This window comes from Pistacia vera, unplaced genomic scaffold, assembly GCF_008641045.1.
Source record: "Pistacia vera cultivar Batoury unplaced genomic scaffold, PisVer_v2 Contig840, whole genome shotgun sequence".
Classification (NCBI taxonomy): domain Eukaryota; kingdom Viridiplantae; phylum Streptophyta; class Magnoliopsida; order Sapindales; family Anacardiaceae; genus Pistacia; species Pistacia vera.
Window position 1 is genome coordinate 1,014,570 of NW_022196713.1, and position 17,428 is coordinate 1,031,997.

Genomic DNA, 17,428 nt, shown 5'->3' on the forward strand with positions numbered 1-17,428 from the left:
TCTAATTTGCTCAAAAAGTTTTAAAGCCGTGAGGGGCAATACCATTACTAGTCTACCGGCCAAGCAGTGCAAGATAAGCTTAAGATTAAAGATTAAAATGATGCTTTTGCGTCTGGAATCATGCATTCTAATGGAGCCCACAACGTGATGACCTCATTTGATTTAATCACAACGCTCCATTAGTGAATGACGATTGTTTACTTCAATCTCTCTTTGATTCCAATCTCAATTTTTACGATAAAACTAAAAGCCAGATATCAGTTTTAACTGGGACATTGAGTTGTTCTTTCTTCTCTTCTTCTGGGTTTCTTTGTTATTAGATTTTTTTTCAGTAGGTGGCAGACAGATACGTTGAAGATTGCTTTGAGAAACTGAAGCTGAAACAACCTTGACCACGTCTGTACTGTTTGGTTGGTGAGAAAGTTATTCACGATTCACATTTTTTTCTTTATTTAAGATTTTCTTAATATTTCTTCAATTTTTTTCTTTTTTTTTTTTTTGTGTGTGTTTAACTGCGCACGTGCTCCGTTCAGATTTATGATCCAATATAAATTTATTGAATTGGATTACATGAAAGCTGAATTACTTCTGTTAATTGGGTTGACGGAATCATGAAAACATTTGAAAATTATTTGTGATTCTTTGTTTGATACTCATTTGTACATTTAAAATTATGATTATATGCAATAGAATCTCGGGCTAAGCATTTTATTAATTTATATTATGAGGGGATACCGATTTCATTCCTGTATTCTAGTTTAGTTTTAGAATAACAAACAATGAGGATGCTGATATCTGATTTTGAACTACAGCAATTGCATGAGATGGTCTTTCAATCCAGGTTTTGTGGGCTGAAAGTTTTATGCATCCAATTTACAATGCTCATCACTTTTTTTACTGTTTTTGCACAAATTTTTCAGGGGTGGTAGTGAAGCATTGTGTTAAAACTTGATGAGTACATGTTGCTGCTATTGTGTGTTGGCTTTCAACTGTCCGTCTTTAAATCTGGGCTGTACTGTTAGTGGATTTTAACAATAATGGCACTAGCCATCCGAAGGTACGGAAACTAGATGCTAGTGTTTTAGAACAGAAGGTTATCTTCTTTTTTTCTTTTTTATATTTTCCTTTTTATTCTCATTTTTATTATTATTATTGTTTTCTTTGACTTTTGCTAGTTCGATGAAATAAAAAATGACATTAAAATGTGTGACATTGTCTTCTCTTGAAGTGCAGTGGAAGTCTAAGGAAACCGAGTGAGATGATGAAGATTATTATAACAACCTTTGTCGGAGTTATTTTTGGCTTCTTTTTAGGCATTTCCTTCCCAACAATCTCCCTAACGAAGGTAGATTAGCTTTATTAATAATTTGTTTTAAACTTCTCAGTGCCTTGTAGTACAATTGTCTTCTCAATCCCATGCTTTCCATATTGCTCCATAGAGTAACAGAACTTACCCATATGTGTTTAAATTTGGTAGATGAATCTCCCATCTAGCCTCATTCCTTCCATTGATCTTACTTATATTGAGGACAAGTACTCTGGCCTTTCAACCCAAACACTGTTGAATGTGTGGTCAACTTTGAAGAGTAACAGAGCCCTCCTATTTGCTGACAGAGGTAACCAAACAAAGGTACATCCATTTTTTTTTTTTTCTTTTCTGAAAAATTTAACGTCCTCTTTATCTGATTAAATTCTGCAGGGCAATTTGGGTTTTTAAGTCTTGTGATATCTCCATATCTAACTTGGTTGTTCTTAAAAGAAATCAGCAGCTTGTGTGCTTCTGATTTTCTGTGCTACCGCTGACAATTAACCTTTGTATTGTAATGCAGATCTGGATTCCAACAAATCCTAAAGGTGCTGAAAGACTTCCCCCTGGCATTATTGAATCAGAGTCTGATTTATTTCTCCGCCGATTGTGGGGTCTGCCTAGTGAGGTGTGCATCTTCTGCCTTAATTCTTATGTATGCAGGACACTTTTCATCTACATGTTTACAATTCTACTTTAATATCAATGACCTTGATGTGTTTACCTTGGTTGAACTTAATATGAAATTATCAATACAAGCATATGATGATTTCTTCACAGATACAAGCTTATATCTGACGTTAGAAAAAGTCTTAGTAAGTGTTTGCAGACACAGAAAGAATTGATAAAAAATACATCATTCGGAATTTAAGGTTATCTGGGCAGTTCATGTGACCAATAATTGCAAAGGGATGAAAAAATATCTTTCAGAAGGAACTAAGGGTAAAAAAGGATAAGGTTTGGTGCTTGTATAGAAAATAATCTCAGTGATATCTTACTCTTTATAGCAAAGGGATGAAAAAATATCTTTCAGAAGGAACTAAGGGGAAAAAAGGATAAGGTTTGGTGCTTGTATAGAAAATAATCTCAGTGATATCTTACTCTTTATAAGTTGTAAGGATTTACCAAAGAAAGAGAAGAGGGTCCACAAATGTTATGTACCAGAACAAGTATATATAATATATAAAAGGAATTGAAAACTGGTTCAAAACTACAATTCTTCATGATTATATCACATGTTAGAATCAGCACGATAATAATTTTGAAAATTGATCACTGTATGTTTTTTTGAGTTTGTGCTGCCTACCCGAATCATAAAGATTGTAAATACCTTAAGATTCGCAAGATGATGATCTGATTTTAGTGTGTGCTTGTTCTTTACATTGAATCTTTGATTGATGAGGTGGCACTTGCAGGACTTAACCATCACACCAAAGTATCTTGTAACCTTTACTGTTGGCTATAATCAGAAAAAAAATATTGACGCAGCAATTAAAAAGGTTAGTTTGCTCTCTCTCTCTCTCTCTCTCTTTCTCTCTCTCTTGCTCTCGTGTTCTCTTTTTTATCAAATTTCTTTTTTGGACAGTTCTCAGAAAATTCTCTCTCTTTCCTCTCTTGCTCTCATGTTCTCTTTTTCATCAAATTTCTTTTTTGGACAGTTCTCAGAAAATTTTACTATTCTGTTGTTTCACTATGATGGTCGGACAAGTGAATGGGAAGAGTTTGAGTGGTCAAAGCGAGCCATCCACGTGAGTGCACGGAAGCAATCTAAATGGTTAGCAGCTTGCTCCTATGGGAAATTTTAAGTAAATCCATATTAGTTGTGTGTTGTCTGCAAAGGATTTCTTAAGTCGTAATTTTAAATGAACTTCTGTAATGTCTTCAAGGTGGTATGCCAAACGTTTTTTGCATCCCGACATTGTTGCACCATATGACTATATTTTCATCTGGGATGAGGATCTCGGGTTGGATCATTTTAATGCTGAGGAGTGAGTGTAGAAAATTCACCATCCTGCTTTAAATGAAACTATTGCTTTAACTAAACTAGAATCTCGAGTTTAAAATGATTCTTCTCTGTTTCAGATACCTTAAATTGGTAAGGAAATATGGTTTAGAGATATCACAGCCTGGTTTAGAACCAAACGGTGGGTTAACATGGGAGATGACAAAGAAGAGAGATAACAGTGAGGTTCACAAGTAAGAACAACTGAATTCTTTTCATTTTTTGCTTATCACAGTTAAATCCACTATTTTTGGCTTCACCATTTTCTATTGATTTGTTCATTTGTAATTTTTTTTAAGTCATCTCTTACTTTTGTGCTCTTGCAGGGATGCCAAGGAGAGAAATGGTTGGTGCGGTGATCCACATTTGCCTCCCTGTGCTGCGTATGTAAACTTATCATTTCTGTGTTATATAACTATTAAACAATTTGTACTTCGTTCCTTTGACCCCCTGCACAACTATTAGGCCAGTTTTTTATGGCATATTTTAAACTAAATGCAGATTTGTGGAGATTATGGCCACTGTGTTTTCTCGGGATGCATGGCGTTGTGTTTGGCATATGGTTCAGGCATGTAGTACTGTATTAATTGTTCTCATTTTTCCATTCCTCATTTATCCATGTCTAGTAAATCTAAAACCTCTGCCCTACAATTGCAGAATGACTTGGTTCATGGATGGGGTCTAGATTTTGCACTAAGAAAGTGTGTTGAGGTTAGTGGAAGGTTTCCTTCTGCTTTAATCAACTTGTTTCTGTTTCTGATTACATAACTTTGCTCTGAAACAGCCTGCTCACGAGAAAATAGGAGTTATAGATGCTCAGTGGATCGTTCATCAAGGTGTTCCCACGCTTGGGAACCAGGTAAACACCATGCCATTGACCATATTGCTTAAGTTGTCCATACATAGAAAGAGTTCGAACTCCTACTTATAAGTTCTTCCTATGTTTTCTTCTTCTAACAGGGGCAGGCTTATAGTGGAAAGGCTCCCTGGGAAGGGGTATGCAAAATCATAATTTATTCAGTGTCTGTAGTTCTTACTCTTTCATGCTTGTAGATAGACCGTTTAGCGCACACATTAGAAATGCAATTTGTTGAATTCAGATGAATTTTTCACTATAAATATAGGAAGAGCACTGAAATTGTGTTGTCATGGCAGGTGAGGGAGAGGTGTAAAAGAGAATGGGCAATGTTTCAAGATCGACTAACGAATGCGGAGAAAGAATATCTTGAGGAACTGGGGGTTGATTCTTCCAATCTAACAGCAGACAATCAAAAAAGTATCATGGACTGAACACTCTTAACTTTTCTCATCCCATTCTTTGTGATATTTAACTCTTTTTATTTCTTTTTTGAACTTTTCATACCACAAAGTATCATTTCATCGCTTAGTCTTGTAGGGTTTCTCTCTTTTTTTGTTTTTTGGTTCTCTTTCTATTGCTAAATGCTAATTAAGAATTGGCATTCCTTATTTTAGTAAATAACATTGATTATTGCCAGAAAAAAAAAAAAAAAAAAAACAATTAAAGATGTTAGAATATGCATTCCTTATTTGTTTTTTGGTTTTAGTGAACCATTTTCAGAAGACTCTTCATTGAGAAAATGGCAGCCACTTTTAATGATAAATGGTCTGAATGTAGCTTCTCCAAGCGTCATATTATTATTATCTTAGGAATCGTTCTCTTCGGCTCACATCTCATTGGGTAGTTTGGGATTGAGTGATGAACTGATTTAAGAATGCATTACAGTTTGACTACTTGGTGCATGCAAAGTCTTTGAATTAGTGATGAACTGAATTTAAGAATGCTTACAGGTTTGACTGCTGGTGCATGCAAAGTCTCAATGTGGATCCAAAAATTCTCATATAAAGTGATCACGGACTACAAGTGAGGGAAGAAGATATGAATAATGCATCTTTTTCGACTTAGTTTCAGGGAAAAAAAAAAAAAAAAAAAAAAAAAAAAAAAAAAAAAAAAAAAAAAAAGCCTTTCTTTTATCGCGCAGTGGCATGGGATTTTCTTTGTGCTGTGATTCCAACTCAACTTGATTCTATCAAAAAATAAAAGACTATCTAGATCTTCTTACATATCTTTAATTTTTCAACATACTTTAAAATGGTGGCTTGCAACATATATATAGTGTTTTGGTTTTAGTAGAAACCAATAAAAAAAGCTAAATTATCAAGAGCTCTTGTGTGCCAACTGCAACAACTCCAGAGAGAATAAAAACCGAACACAATTTATCAAACAATTGAATGTTATTAACTTTATATAGATATAATTTAATGACACCTATAACTTCCTCTCGCCGTTGCCCCAAAATCTTCAGAAAGCAGCAGCATATAAGAGTCATCAATTAGAAGTAATTTTTAGAAATTGCCTCTTCCAGCTCTTTGAAGTCCCAAGCATCATCTGCAGAATAGTGCCCTGTAAAACAAAGGGGGAAAGGGCAGAGTTGAGAAACTATTAACATTTGGGTGTTATCCAAATATCACATTTTTACATGTAATATAAAGTTTATTAAATCAAAACTGTGGAGAAGCCTTACCAATTGAATCTCTTCGAAGCGCAGTTAGATGAGCACAACTGTAAATGAAAAGGTAAGATCAGAAATATTCCTTCTCATTAAGCAAAGTTAAACAAATTTTCATGCTGGACACAATATATCTTTTTCATACTGTTTTTCTCCTTTTCACACAAAAACTCAGGTTGTGATGAAGGATGAAAAGGTGAGCTCCTTGATAAAAAATTCAATATTCAATAATTTAGAGTTTCAGAGTTTGGATACTATCCTCATTTATATAAAGTCATTCATTCTGTAAGTTTCACAAAATTTACCCGGCTTTCAGAGGAATCAAGTAGGATGATTCAGGACACAATTAATTATAAGGGTTCAAATAAATCATATGTCAAACAGTTCAAGTCCAGCAACTATTAGAATGAAGTACCTGCACCATGACGAGGCAAAAAATATTACACAAGGATTGAGTTCATAAGCAGTGATTACCTGCCGAGAGCCTTCCCAAAATCTGCACATAGTGACCGAATGTATGTTCCTTTAGAGCATGTCACTCGGAAAATTAAATTTTGTCTGTATACAAAGCACAGAGTTAATAACAAGAAAAACCATATCTGTCTAAAATTATGGAAAAAGAGACACAGCTTCCATTAGTTTTACAACAGTCATTCTGGCCATCAGCTTCATTTCTTAAAGGTCAACTAAAAAGACATTATGCTTTCTATTCACAGATTAATAGAAGAAAATATCAAGAAGTTTATGAGTTTTGTGTAGTAAATCCACAAAATATAGAAAGAAAGAATGGGAAAATAAAAAGAACCTGTCTTCTAAGCTACGCTCAATTTCAAACTGGAAAATTGAAATTCGTCTAGGTGAAAGCTCAACACTCTCTCCTCTTCTAGCTTTCTCATACATCTTTTCACCTCCAACCTATAAGTAAATAGACTGTTAGATGCTATTTGAAAAGAACCTCTCTATGACAAAAAGAGTTTCTAATTAATTTGAAGAATTTACAATATCCCAAGCTGAAGAAAAATATACAAACTCAAATCTCGTATAATTGTTTCTGGAAAGAATTAGAAAACAAGTTCAAGGGTGTGAATAAACAAACTATTCAAGCTGAAAGGAGCCTGCATTCCCAGTCTACAATATTGATGTGACTTATACAAAGAAATTTTATCTCACGTGCTCATTGTAGGATAAAAACTGAATAAAGATTTGAGCTTGTCAACTTTGTCTACAAGTAAGTCCTGGAGCGTAAATGAAATAGATATTGAGCATAACATGACTTGATTTGCCAAAAGATAAGGATGGATGCAACCATAGTGTCAGCACTTCAACCTCATATATACTTATTTGTCAAATTACTATTACCTTTCAGCCACAAATTCAGTTGTATGTTTTGAATTTTTAAGTTTCTGGAAGCATATCTACACATTTATGTGTGTAATATAAGAAGAAAAAAAATCTGTCCGCATATCTGTCGCTAGAACCAATTCTTACCTTAATGGCAGAAAACATTGGAGGAACTTGCCATATCTCCCCACAGAAGGATGCAACAGCTTTCTTTATGTCTTCATCTTTGATATGCTCCCAAGGCTCACGCTGAATAACCTACATAAGAAGGTCAACCCACTGAAAATAAGGTGTACAGTTTAACTTGAAAAACACAATAACACATTCTATAACTTGAAAATAAGGTGTACAGGTTAGTCATTATTAATTGACAAACATACTGGTGAATCAGCATCCCATGTTGAAGTAGCCTCCCCCAATCGGAAAACTCCACTGTAACCCTTAATCATACCTTGATACCTGCAACAGAAATTTCTGAAACCCTCAATGACCTTCCTTTGGTGCATATTCAACAAAGCACATTTCAAACTTAATCCAGTACGCCAAGGAAGGAGGAGGAGCAGACACTAAAATAGAGTAGAGAGAATGAAAAGTGAATAACTTGTTTATAAAGTCCCTGCATGGATAAGTAGCAATATAACTTAACCAATTCGATTAGATTCAAAACTTACCTATCCACCAACTTAGTGGCTTTACCAACACATACAATCAATAAACCAGTTGCCATGGGATCAAGGGTTCCAGCGTGTCCTACCTATAATCAAGCATATACAATAAATTTTTTTTCTTTGAAAAAAAAAATAGTTACATGGGTATAATAACAAAAAAAAACACCTTTTTCACTTTGACAAGACGCCGCAGCTTTCCACATACTGTAAAAGAAGTCCACCCTGGTTCGCAAAATAACTATTTTATCTTTCAATAGATGTACAGATGACAATTTGATATTGAACTTTAAACAAGTTGTCGATAACAGGGATATGAAGAGAACTAAGAATTTGGTGTCCTCTTAGTGTCCACAAATGAGTGGCAAAATGACAGACTACACAATGCGGTTAAAATAAGATAACATGAAGCACAGTAGTCTCTCTTATAAAAGCACATGACAAGCTCTAATACTGCCACTGAGGTTAACTTTTTCTCAGGCCTCCCAATACAAGAAAACTAAATGTCGAAGGGTACATGTACTTTCGTACTGTCTAATGTATCCAATTATTTACAATTGCATAAAGAATCCTAAATAACATAATTGTCTTTCTAATTGAAAAAGCCTCAAGCACACACTGCTGGCAAACGATGCTTCTCTACTTTTTCATCAATATCTTACAATTTAACTCCATCTATACTAAATCTGTCTATTTAATCTGACACTGAGACTTAAAATAATGCATCTGTTGCCAATGTATTAAACTTATCTCTTTAAGTAGTACAACGTCAAGTAGTAATAATAAGAAAAAGAAATTGTTTTGCAGAAGTGTAAACTAATTTCATGCACCAAATAAAATACACCCCTTGTTAGTACTATGGTAATGCCATAAATATCGCAACATAACTATTGATTCACCTTTTGGCTTGTTAATCAAAACCATTGTTCCAAAAGGACCATCCCAGGTCGGAGGAAGCTCAGTTCTTCTAGTGAGAACATAAGGCTCCACACTGTCAACTTCAGATTCCTTATTGGGAACTTTCTTCAAACAGTTAAAGAACTCCTGCACTTTTTTCTCACTAACCTCCCTCTTAACATCAACATTCACATTTTTTGCCGAAATTCCGTCTCCTTCACTCTTCTCCTCATCAAAAAACACCAACCTTTTCTCATCATCTACACTATTGACCTCTTCTTTTTTTTCCTTACTCTTGTCACCCAATTTCTTCTTTGTTTTCTTCACATTTTGCTCCACATTAGTATCAAGAAACGCCTTATCAAGACAATGATCAGGAAAATACTTCTTTTCCAACTGATACACCATCTTATAATGCTTGTCTTTCTCCCATGGATAAGCAAACGTATCATAAAAATACAACTCTTCTTCCCTTTTATGCAACCTATCAAACTCCACAACTTCAGGCTTCAACTCAACAAAACCCTCATCATTTTTACCAAACTCATCATCAGAATCCGACCCATACATTCTTTTCCTTCTCTTGTTATAATACTTTCTCATAGACTTACTCATCTCAACATTAGCCGAACTGGGTAGTTGGCTTCCTTTCGTTGCTTCTTTCTCAAAAGCCAATTTCTTATCAACCCAGTTGTCAAAACCCGATTCAAGTTCCGGTTCAGCGTCATCAGGAGAGTTGGTCGAGTTGACTCGGGCGGGTCGTCGGCGAGTGCGAGGAGTTTGGTTGAGAGAAGACTGAGTGGGACGGTTACTGATCATGTCGTATTGAAGAGGATAGGGAGTTGAGTTTGTAGAGAAGTGTTTCGGTGAGAGTAAAAAGAAGATTTTGTTGTTTAATGGTGAAGGTAGTAAGTAAGAGAGTGTTGGTGAAGATGAAGAAGGCAAGAAAATTTTTGGGCGGAAGAAGAGGAGAGACATGTTGGTGAGGGAAACTGATTTTGTCATTGGTTTTGCTGACTGATTGAGTTGTTGTTGCTGATGTTCATATCATTTGAAGTGCTGGGTTTCCGCGTAGCTTTGTCTTTAAAGCAGTGGTGATAGCAAAAGCTCTGCAACTTCGTCTGGTCGTTGGATTTCTTGAAGATGATATGCAAATGAAGCGTAATGTGGACCATGCGGGCCGGCCCATTGGCCCAGTCCACTCTTTTTGATCTATAAATTCATTTCATTTTCATTTTTTTAATTTTATTTTATTTCAAATTTTCTGGGTCTCAGTCTCTCACCCTCACTCGCGCTCTCGCTCCACTCCACGCACATGGACCCAGCATCAGACGAGTGGGAGCTCTGCAACGACGATGGCTTTATTTACAAGCGGAAGAAGCGGCGGCTCGCCGAACCATCAGCCTCTCAACCCACAGATCCTGAAGAAGAAGAAAGGCACCGAAAAGAACGCAAGAGAAAGGCCTTGTTGAAGCTCAAAAAACACTACCAGAAAGAAATCAGTCAGTGGGAACTTTTGTCTAGTACTTTGCATGCAATGCAAGAGAAGACGCAAGATAAAAGACTCCAGAACGTTGAAGAAACGCCGTCGTTTCTGGATTCGGGTTCGAACCTCGTTGAGGAGACTGAAACGGGTTGTGGGTCAGTAGTCGATGAGCTCCTTTTGCAGGTAATTTGGGTCAAATTTTGAGTTTTAGTTAAAAGTGATGAATGTGAGAATTGGGTTTAGTTAAGATTTGTTTTTGGGTTTAGTTTGGGAGTAGAATTTCATGATTTGTGGTAACTTTTTCCTTTTAGCATTTAATTTTGTTAGTTGCGGAGCATGATTTTTAGGGCTTAGGGTTTTTAGTTCTTACTGAATAATTCAATTGGTTTGTTGTTTGAGTTCTTACGATCATTAATGGGAATTCTTGAAACAGAAGTACAGTAGCCTTAATTGGATTGAATTTTAGAAGAACTGATTACAAATCTTTAACCAAGAATACTGAAACGAAACTGAACTTATCAAAGAGTACTTGTTTATGAAAAAATTTTGTTGATTGTTTTCAGGGTGGAACTTCTTGAAACCCAAGTGATATTAATTGGATTGAATTTTAGAGGAATTAATTGCAATTCTTTAGAACATTTTCATAGCAACCAAGAACAGAAAGTGAACTGAAAGAGTTACTTTTAGGAATTTAATTGTAATGGGGTATTTGTTTCATATACGTGTTTGCTATTCTTGCTTTACTGAAGACCTCTGTTGAATTGCATAACCCCACATGAACGGGGACTTTTGGTTCGTCTTTAAAGTTGAATTTTGTTTTAAGCTCAGTAAGTCCTGAATTGCAGGTAGAAGCTCAGGAAGCAATAATTCATGATGTTTCGAATTTGTGCGATGTGGCGGAAGCAATGTGCAATGCACAAGAGGAACAGTTAAATCAATCCTTTGTCAATCTTCCTGTCTGGTCTTCACCGCGTGAGCTTATGGCTTCACTTTGTGACAATTAGGTTACTTCTGGAGTGTTAGTATATGGAGGGTGGTCTTTAACTGTAATGAATACATTATGAAAGAACCTGGATGATAGTATAAATCTTCTAGTTGATTTTTTATTTTATTTTTTTCTTCTTTGTATGATCTATGATTTAGGAGGTGTTGTATCTGATTGATGAAGGAGAGATAGGTAGGGTGAGAAAATTGTGGAAAGGAACCTGAATGAATATGTACATGTATGTTTATTTTATTATGTTTTGATTAATTACTTATGAATAGCAATTTTTACGTTCAATATTAAGAATATTTTGTAGGCTAATTTCAGGAGACAGATTGAAGTTTGAAAGATATTTTATTCCGGGGGAGTACTCATCTCCATTTTTTCCGGTAGCAATCAGTTATTACCAAAACCAGATGTGTGTTTTTGCAGAGGACTCTGTGATTGCAAAGTTGCACTTTGCAGCTTAATATAATTCAAGGGCATGTTAGCCGATCTCAAATATTTTATGAAACATAACTGAAAACATTTATTCTAAGTCTGATCATATCATGTTTGCATTTTCATGGCAAGTTCAACTTTATTGACAATAGAAATTAGACAATAAACAAATAAACACGTGAAGCATTTTTCCAGATTTTGTTGGTTTTAACTCTTTTAGAGCCTTAAATTCTCGTATTTATACTCTCATTTGAAAGGGTACTTTTATCAACATCAGTTAGGCAGGAAGGAACGATTGTCACTGGTTGAATTGAAAATCCGGCTTTGTGACATGCATCCTCCAGAAGGTTAACTTGCGAAGGACCATCAGGGCAGAATGCAACTATAGCTCCTCCACTGCCCGTAAATTTTGAAGCAGCACCCACTCGCCGTGCAACCTCCACCATTTTTATGTTTAAATCACCCAATGCCGCTTCTCCAAACATGCTTCTGCATAAGATCCACAAACCAAGCATCAGTGTAAATAATACACTAAAATACAAGTTAGCTCATTGACTACAACAGATGTTCATAAAAGCCACATCTTCTATCCTTAAAAAGTAATTTTGAAGTAACCAAGTGGAACTTATACAATTGTTAAGATATAAACAAAAGAGTTTCAGCAGAGTTGATCATTGGAACTTGGCTCTCTCGCTTGAAGAGTTAATTAAACCACTATTAGTTGTTCATAATATGTTATCTAAACCTCTCAGGTGCAAAAGATATCTAACCTTCTAAGGTCAAAATTGCGGTTCATGAGCTCAGCAAGTTTTGGATAGTTCTTTTGAAGTATCACTGTATATCCTTCCTCTGCAATACTTGCAACTTTCTTCATTGATGATATAATAAACTCGTCACCATCAAGCCATCTTTGACGAACAGTACTATGTACCTGCATTTAAGATTTGTTCGAATGAAATCTAAAACAGATATAAAACAACAAAGATAATAGGAGGAAGCTACTGTAAAGTGCTAACCTTCCCAGAATCACTTGGATTCTCAGCATAGATAAGATGGAGAGGTGGAAGAAGATCAGTATCCATTTGTGTATAGATGCCATGCCCCAAGTTATCCATGTGTTCCTTACTAAAATCCTACGGATGAAAGTTGTTATTATAAAAATAGATACATTTATAAGCATTTGAACATCTATGCATAACATCACACACCATGTAAACAAGGCCACCATAAACTTGTGCCACTCGATCTTGAAGACCAGCAACAATACCAAGTTCTTTCTCAGCACTAAGGATAAGATTTGGCCTGATTTCCACTTTGACCAAATGTCTGACTTTGTAAAAGTCAAGCAGGCAGCTTAGAGCAGCACATACAATGGCACTGGAACCTGAAAGTCCTGTCTGAAATGTCAAAATTGTAACTTGATTGAGCTATACGTTGCTACCAAAAACCATTATACATGAAACCTAAGGGTGAAAAACAAGTAGAATAAAGCACACATAAACCACAATACCTTCTCAGCACTTCTCCAAATAAATCAAAGTGCAAAACATAATTTACTCTAGTTACATCCAAAAGCAAAAATGTAGAAAAAAGAATCGTATCAATTAAAATGTAGAGGTACAAGTCATCTATTTCTATTTGCCAATCATCACTGCACATAAAGTAAATACCAAAATGGTAACCTTGAGGGGCATTTGCTTTGCATCCGAAATATTTCTCAAAAATTAGGATAAAACTGTTACATGTTGATATTTTTGTATTTAGGATTGGATATTTTTTTTTAACCCTTATTATCCAAAACAAAGAGTTGAATCAACATTGCGTGTTAAATAGGTCATAAACTTGCGTAAAAAAATTAAACCAAACCATTATGTACCTGGCGAGGGATATTTGTATCATAAGATAGAGTGAAATTCCTGTCGTGAAGATCAATATTGTTGTCCTTGCAATAACTGTGGAAAACTTTACAGATAGCCATAAGCAATCGCACTCCTCCATAATAACCTTCATTTTGCAACCTATTCACCTGTAAGTACGTTAAACAACCACAATATAATTAAAACGTCACAATATCTCAGACTCAAACTTGCTATCCATGTAGAAACGACGACTGTAACAAGAGAGGTACTACATTACTAGCCCAGCCATTTGGGATAGACTCAGCAAAATGACTAGGTCAGCATGATAATTCTCCCCATAACCCAATAACATAGAGCCATTAAGAGAGGAAGGGCACCCCATCCTAGAGGACCTAGACTGCAAAAAATTTCCTGTGTAGTATCCAAAATTGTCTCTATTGTGTTTACAGATTTTCAGAATTTATAAATCACAAAACTCACGACTTCGAAGTTTTTTCCTCTCTCTTTGTCAGCAAAAATTCACAAATTCTTATTAAATATAAGATTTCTTATATAGAATACTGCTATAAAGCAAATATTGAAGCTCAAACCTAATGCACCTGAAGAAATTGGGTTTCTCAATTCTCATTCAACCTTTCATTGATTAAATATAACACTTTTACCTTGTTTCAATACGATTTACTTCCTTAAATTGATTTCTTTAGCCTCCACCACAAAGTTATCATACAGACAATTCGTAATATATAAAATAAAACACTACAAATAAATATCTACCATTTTAATTAAAATCTTTATATACTATTCATTTTAACTTCTAACTTGACATGCAACTTCATACGTAACCTAGGACATTGGTTCCGGTAACAGTAAAGTAATGAATTCCGCAATATAGCGACGGATCAAGCAGAACGAAGACAACAATGTATATGAATAAAATCACGATAATCTAATTGGGATCCAAAGAGAAAGAGTGAGAGAGAAACCAGGTGATGAAGAGATTGAAATTGGACGAGATCGTGGACCGGATGAGGCTTGATAATGAGATGATCGGAGGGCTCTAATTTGACAGTGGCCCAGAAGTTACCGAGACTGAAAGAGATGGTACGGCCGTAGTAAACATCACTGGGATTACCTAACAATCCAACTCTGGCGTGCGCTTTATGCTCGATGATCTCATCCATTACTTCTGATTCTGAATCTGAAATCTTTTAGAGACGTGACTGGTTGATTGTTAGCTTCTTTTATAACTCAGCAATTGGTAGGGATGGGTCCCACCTAGCAAATACGGTACTCTATCCTTTAAGCTGATAAGATTTAACTCTTATTTATAAATGTTAAGTAGTTTAGGTAAAATATGGGTCATAAATATATTTTAGGCAGAACGATAATTTGCTATCCTAAAGGTTTGAAAATGACAAACAGCTACTTCCCGTCTAGATCTGTTAGTGAATTCCATCCACAGTAACAGAAAGGTCTAAAACGCTCTTATTATTTTCTTCTTTCTCCTCCTCTCTTCTTCTTCCCTTTTCTTCTACACATCTCCTCCATGATTTCAGCTTTTCCCAAATTATCAAGGAAGAAAGTATAACTATTTGGCTGCATATAAATGTGATAACTCACCTTTAAGCTTCAGACCGCTTTCATATGAAATTTCGTTGGCGTCTTCTGACATACTTGCATCTCAAAAATAAGATTAGATTATTTTTAGAATGTACTGCTGATGAAGTACATGGCATGTTATTAAATTGGCACGTCAGGATAGCATGCAAAAGCCTGAGTCTAAACTTAAACTAACAATAGCACAACATTGTTTCCGTTTAGAAAAGCTTTGCTCCAACGCTATTTATGCTTTGCTTTCATTCTTTCATATAATTACTACCGTAAAAACAAATATAATTCGATTGTGCCAGTGGCAGTGAGTGATGGAGTTGATAATGGGTTTAAAAATTAATCTTAACTTTATTCTCCAAGCCTCTTCATGCCACCATTAATCTCCTGCTTCGACCTTGACCCCAAATTAATAAAAGTGGCAATTGAAGTGGAGATTTTCTAATAATTTTGTAGGTGCTGATATTGATTAAATATGTAGTGGGAAAGTTTGGTGTGGAGTTCAGAAGGGAAATGCACGGACATTCAGCGGCGGTTCGTCAGTTGTTTCATTACAAGGGGCAGTTGGATCCATTGAAGGGGGATGCCCTGAATAAGGCTGTGCGTGACACCACTCATGAAACTATATCAGATGTATTCTCCGAAGAAGGCAGGAGGGGAATTGGGACACGGTTTTGGACCGGGAAGTAAGGTTTTCAAGAACTATAGTAATTTGCTTGAGAAATTGATGAAGACAAGCATGGTTGGGTGTTTAATGCTCCTGTTGATGTTAAGGTTCTTGGTTTGACCGATTACTTTGCCATTATCAAGCATCCAATACATCTGGGAACTGTGAAATCAAGACTGAACAAAAATTGGTACAAGTCGCAATGGGGGAGGGGGAGTTCGATGGAGATGAAAAGCTGAAATCTTGGAGAAGGAGATGTATATAAAGCGGTGGAGGAGAAAAGGGAAGAAGAAAAGAGGAGAAAAAAAAAAATAATAAGGGCGTTTTAGTTTTTTTGTTACTATGGACGGAATTCACCAACAGATCTGGACGGAAAGGGGTTATTTGTCATTTCTAAACTTTTTGGTTGTCCTCAGTGTTTTGAAAACCGGATCGGACCGTCCTGTCGGACCAATTCGACTAACAACCGGTGGTATTTTCGGTCCAATATATTGTAAAAACCGGCATTTACCATTAAACCGGATTGAGCCGCGGTTGGACCGTCGAAATACTGTTGAGTCGCGATCCAATCGCAGCTCCATCCCGTCGAATTCCGACATCGTTCGACAGAGAAAACACCCCCATTCAACGTGACGGCATCTCCACGACCAAACTCATCCATTTTCAGTGGCTGTTGTCTAGCCTTCGTCGCTCGCCGTCCACCTAAATTTTACGCGATGTCGGATTTTTTTTGTTGATTCCAACGAGTTTTGACGCCGATGGAACTCCCTAGCACCATCATCAGAGTCGCCGACACCTACACATCAAAAGCCCCAAGATTCCAGCTTCGATTGGCCGTCGATCGTCGCTGCCGCCACCACTCACCAAAATCTTCGAGCGACAGGGGTGTTTTAGACAGATTTCAAACCTTAAGAGAGTATTATAGGAGTGTTTTTGATTAATTTCAAACATTTAGGGACTAAAAGAATTTTATAGAATACGGTCCAACCGACCGATCCAACCGGTCAAACCGAAAATCGGACCCTTGAACAGGTCATTGTCCGGTCCGGTTTTCAGAATATTGGTTGTCCTTACGGAAGAACATATTTTATTATTAAAATAATTAAAAAAGGTACTATAATAATATGACATGTTTGAAATATAAAAATAAATGTACATTATTATAGAATTTTAAAATTAAATAAAGATAATGTGATAATATATTTAGTCAAACTAACTTATAAACAGAGTGCTTATAAGAAAAAAAAAAAAAAAAAAATCCTCTAACTTATTTTTTATTTTTATTTTTATTTTTTGCTTATATATCCAACTTATAAACCCCAAAAAGTTATAACAAATAGATTGACTTAATTTTAAAGTTCATAACCTTAGATAAACACCCCTAAATGTACAGAAATCCACCAGATTTCTTGTAGTTTGGGCTCCATGTGCAGGATTTTATTTTTTCCAAAATTTTAAGACAACGTCACTGGAGGGAAATGCTTTTAGTTGTTCTCACTTCTTCGCTTCTGCACTTGTTACAATTAGCTGCTTGGCAAAAATATTGTTCTGTTGAAACAGCTCTGTTGAGTGTTGTAGTAAAATAGCTAGCTCACCATTTACGTTCATCTTTTTCATTACGTAAAATTTGCTGTCTGTCAAAA

The 17,428-nt window shown here is 35.7% G+C and overlaps 4 protein-coding genes across 7 annotated transcripts; 2 read left to right on the forward strand and 2 right to left on the reverse strand.

Moving 5' to 3' along the window:
* Window positions 1-94: 94 nt before the first annotated feature.
* Window positions 95-5,238, forward strand: LOC116118286. Of its 3 annotated transcripts, none has more exons than XM_031404254.1 (16): window positions 95-410; window positions 921-1,057; window positions 1,234-1,345; window positions 1,478-1,630; window positions 1,830-1,934; window positions 2,722-2,805; window positions 2,965-3,080; window positions 3,193-3,294; window positions 3,389-3,502; window positions 3,635-3,691; window positions 3,810-3,876; window positions 3,966-4,019; window positions 4,093-4,167; window positions 4,269-4,304; window positions 4,464-4,584; window positions 5,118-5,238. In XM_031404254.1, exons 2-16 carry the CDS (start codon window positions 1,038-1,040, stop codon window positions 5,192-5,194), a joined length of 1,293 nt encoding a protein of 430 aa, XP_031260114.1. In that variant the 5' UTR covers window positions 95-410; window positions 921-1,037; the 3' UTR covers window positions 5,195-5,238. The 3 variants fall into 3 exon arrangements, with proteins under 3 accessions (XP_031260114.1, XP_031260115.1, XP_031260116.1); XM_031404255.1 differs by lacking the exon at window positions 5,118-5,238 and adding an exon at window positions 5,051-5,111 and having other exon boundaries at window positions 97-410; window positions 4,464-4,583; XM_031404256.1 differs by lacking the exon at window positions 95-410 and having other exon boundaries at window positions 920-1,057; window positions 1,229-1,345.
* A 202-nt stretch (window positions 5,239-5,440) lies between these two features.
* On the reverse strand, window positions 5,441-9,859 carry LOC116118285. Of its 2 annotated transcripts, none has more exons than XM_031404253.1 (9): window positions 8,742-9,859; window positions 8,012-8,067; window positions 7,849-7,931; window positions 7,558-7,636; window positions 7,325-7,435; window positions 6,642-6,751; window positions 6,311-6,332; window positions 5,852-5,889; window positions 5,441-5,730 (listed from the first exon to the last, which is right to left on the reverse strand). In XM_031404253.1, the coding sequence occupies exons 1-9, from the start codon at window positions 9,742-9,744 to the stop codon at window positions 5,712-5,714; spliced, it is 1,521 nt and encodes a 506-aa protein (XP_031260113.1). In that variant the 5' UTR covers window positions 9,745-9,859; the 3' UTR covers window positions 5,441-5,711. The 2 variants fall into 2 exon arrangements, with proteins under 2 accessions (XP_031260113.1, XP_031260112.1); XM_031404252.1 differs by having other exon boundaries at window positions 6,311-6,394.
* A 146-nt stretch (window positions 9,860-10,005) lies between these two features.
* On the forward strand, window positions 10,006-11,419 carry LOC116118366. The gene is made up of 2 exons (XM_031404354.1): window positions 10,006-10,408; window positions 11,071-11,419. Exons 1-2 carry the CDS (start codon window positions 10,055-10,057, stop codon window positions 11,227-11,229), a joined length of 513 nt encoding a protein of 170 aa, XP_031260214.1. The 5' UTR covers window positions 10,006-10,054; the 3' UTR covers window positions 11,230-11,419.
* Window positions 11,420-11,755: 336 nt separating this feature from the next.
* On the reverse strand, window positions 11,756-14,794 carry LOC116118346 (glucuronokinase 1-like). Its single transcript, XM_031404326.1, has 6 exons — window positions 14,494-14,794; window positions 13,528-13,677; window positions 12,860-13,048; window positions 12,668-12,784; window positions 12,422-12,582; window positions 11,756-12,140 (listed from the first exon to the last, which is right to left on the reverse strand). The coding sequence occupies exons 1-6, from the start codon at window positions 14,689-14,691 to the stop codon at window positions 11,876-11,878; spliced, it is 1,080 nt and encodes a 359-aa protein (XP_031260186.1). The 5' UTR covers window positions 14,692-14,794; the 3' UTR covers window positions 11,756-11,875.
* Between the last annotated feature and the right edge of the window lie 2,634 nt (window positions 14,795-17,428).

Bases quoted from the DNA above. Each gene is read 5' to 3' on its own strand.
- LOC116118286 (XM_031404254.1), top strand. From the start codon at position 1,038: ATGGCACTAGCCATCCGAAG. The intron at 1,058-1,233 runs GTACGGAAACTA...CTTGAAGTGCAG, and splicing joins ATGGCACTAGCCATCCGAAG to TGGAAGTCTAAGGAAACCGA. The intron at 3,081-3,192 runs GTTAGCAGCTTG...AATGTCTTCAAG, and splicing joins GCACGGAAGCAATCTAAATG to GTGGTATGCCAAACGTTTTT.
- LOC116118285 (XM_031404252.1), bottom strand. From the start codon at position 9,744: ATGACAAAATCAGTTTCCCTCACCAACATGTCTCTCCTCTTCTTCCGC. The intron at 5,890-6,310 runs GTAATCACTGCT...TTTCATTTACAG, and splicing joins TTTGGGAAGGCTCTCGGCAG to TTGTGCTCATCTAACTGCGC. The intron at 5,731-5,851 runs GTAAGGCTTCTC...TTTGTTTTACAG, and splicing joins GCTTCGAAGAGATTCAATTG to GGCACTATTCTGCAGATGAT.
- LOC116118366 (XM_031404354.1), top strand. From the start codon at position 10,055: ATGGACCCAGCATCAGACGAGTGGGAGCTCTGCAACGACGATGGCTTT. The intron at 10,409-11,070 runs GTAATTTGGGTC...CCTGAATTGCAG, and splicing joins TCGATGAGCTCCTTTTGCAG to GTAGAAGCTCAGGAAGCAAT.
- LOC116118346 (XM_031404326.1), bottom strand. From the start codon at position 14,691: ATGGATGAGATCATCGAGCATAAAGCGCACGCCAGAGTTGGATTGTTA. The intron at 13,678-14,493 runs GTTTCTCTCTCA...ACGTACTTACAG, and splicing joins TTCAATCTCTTCATCACCTG to GTGAATAGGTTGCAAAATGA. The intron at 12,785-12,859 runs GTGTGTGATGTT...TTTCATCCGTAG, and splicing joins ATGGTGGCCTTGTTTACATG to GATTTTAGTAAGGAACACAT.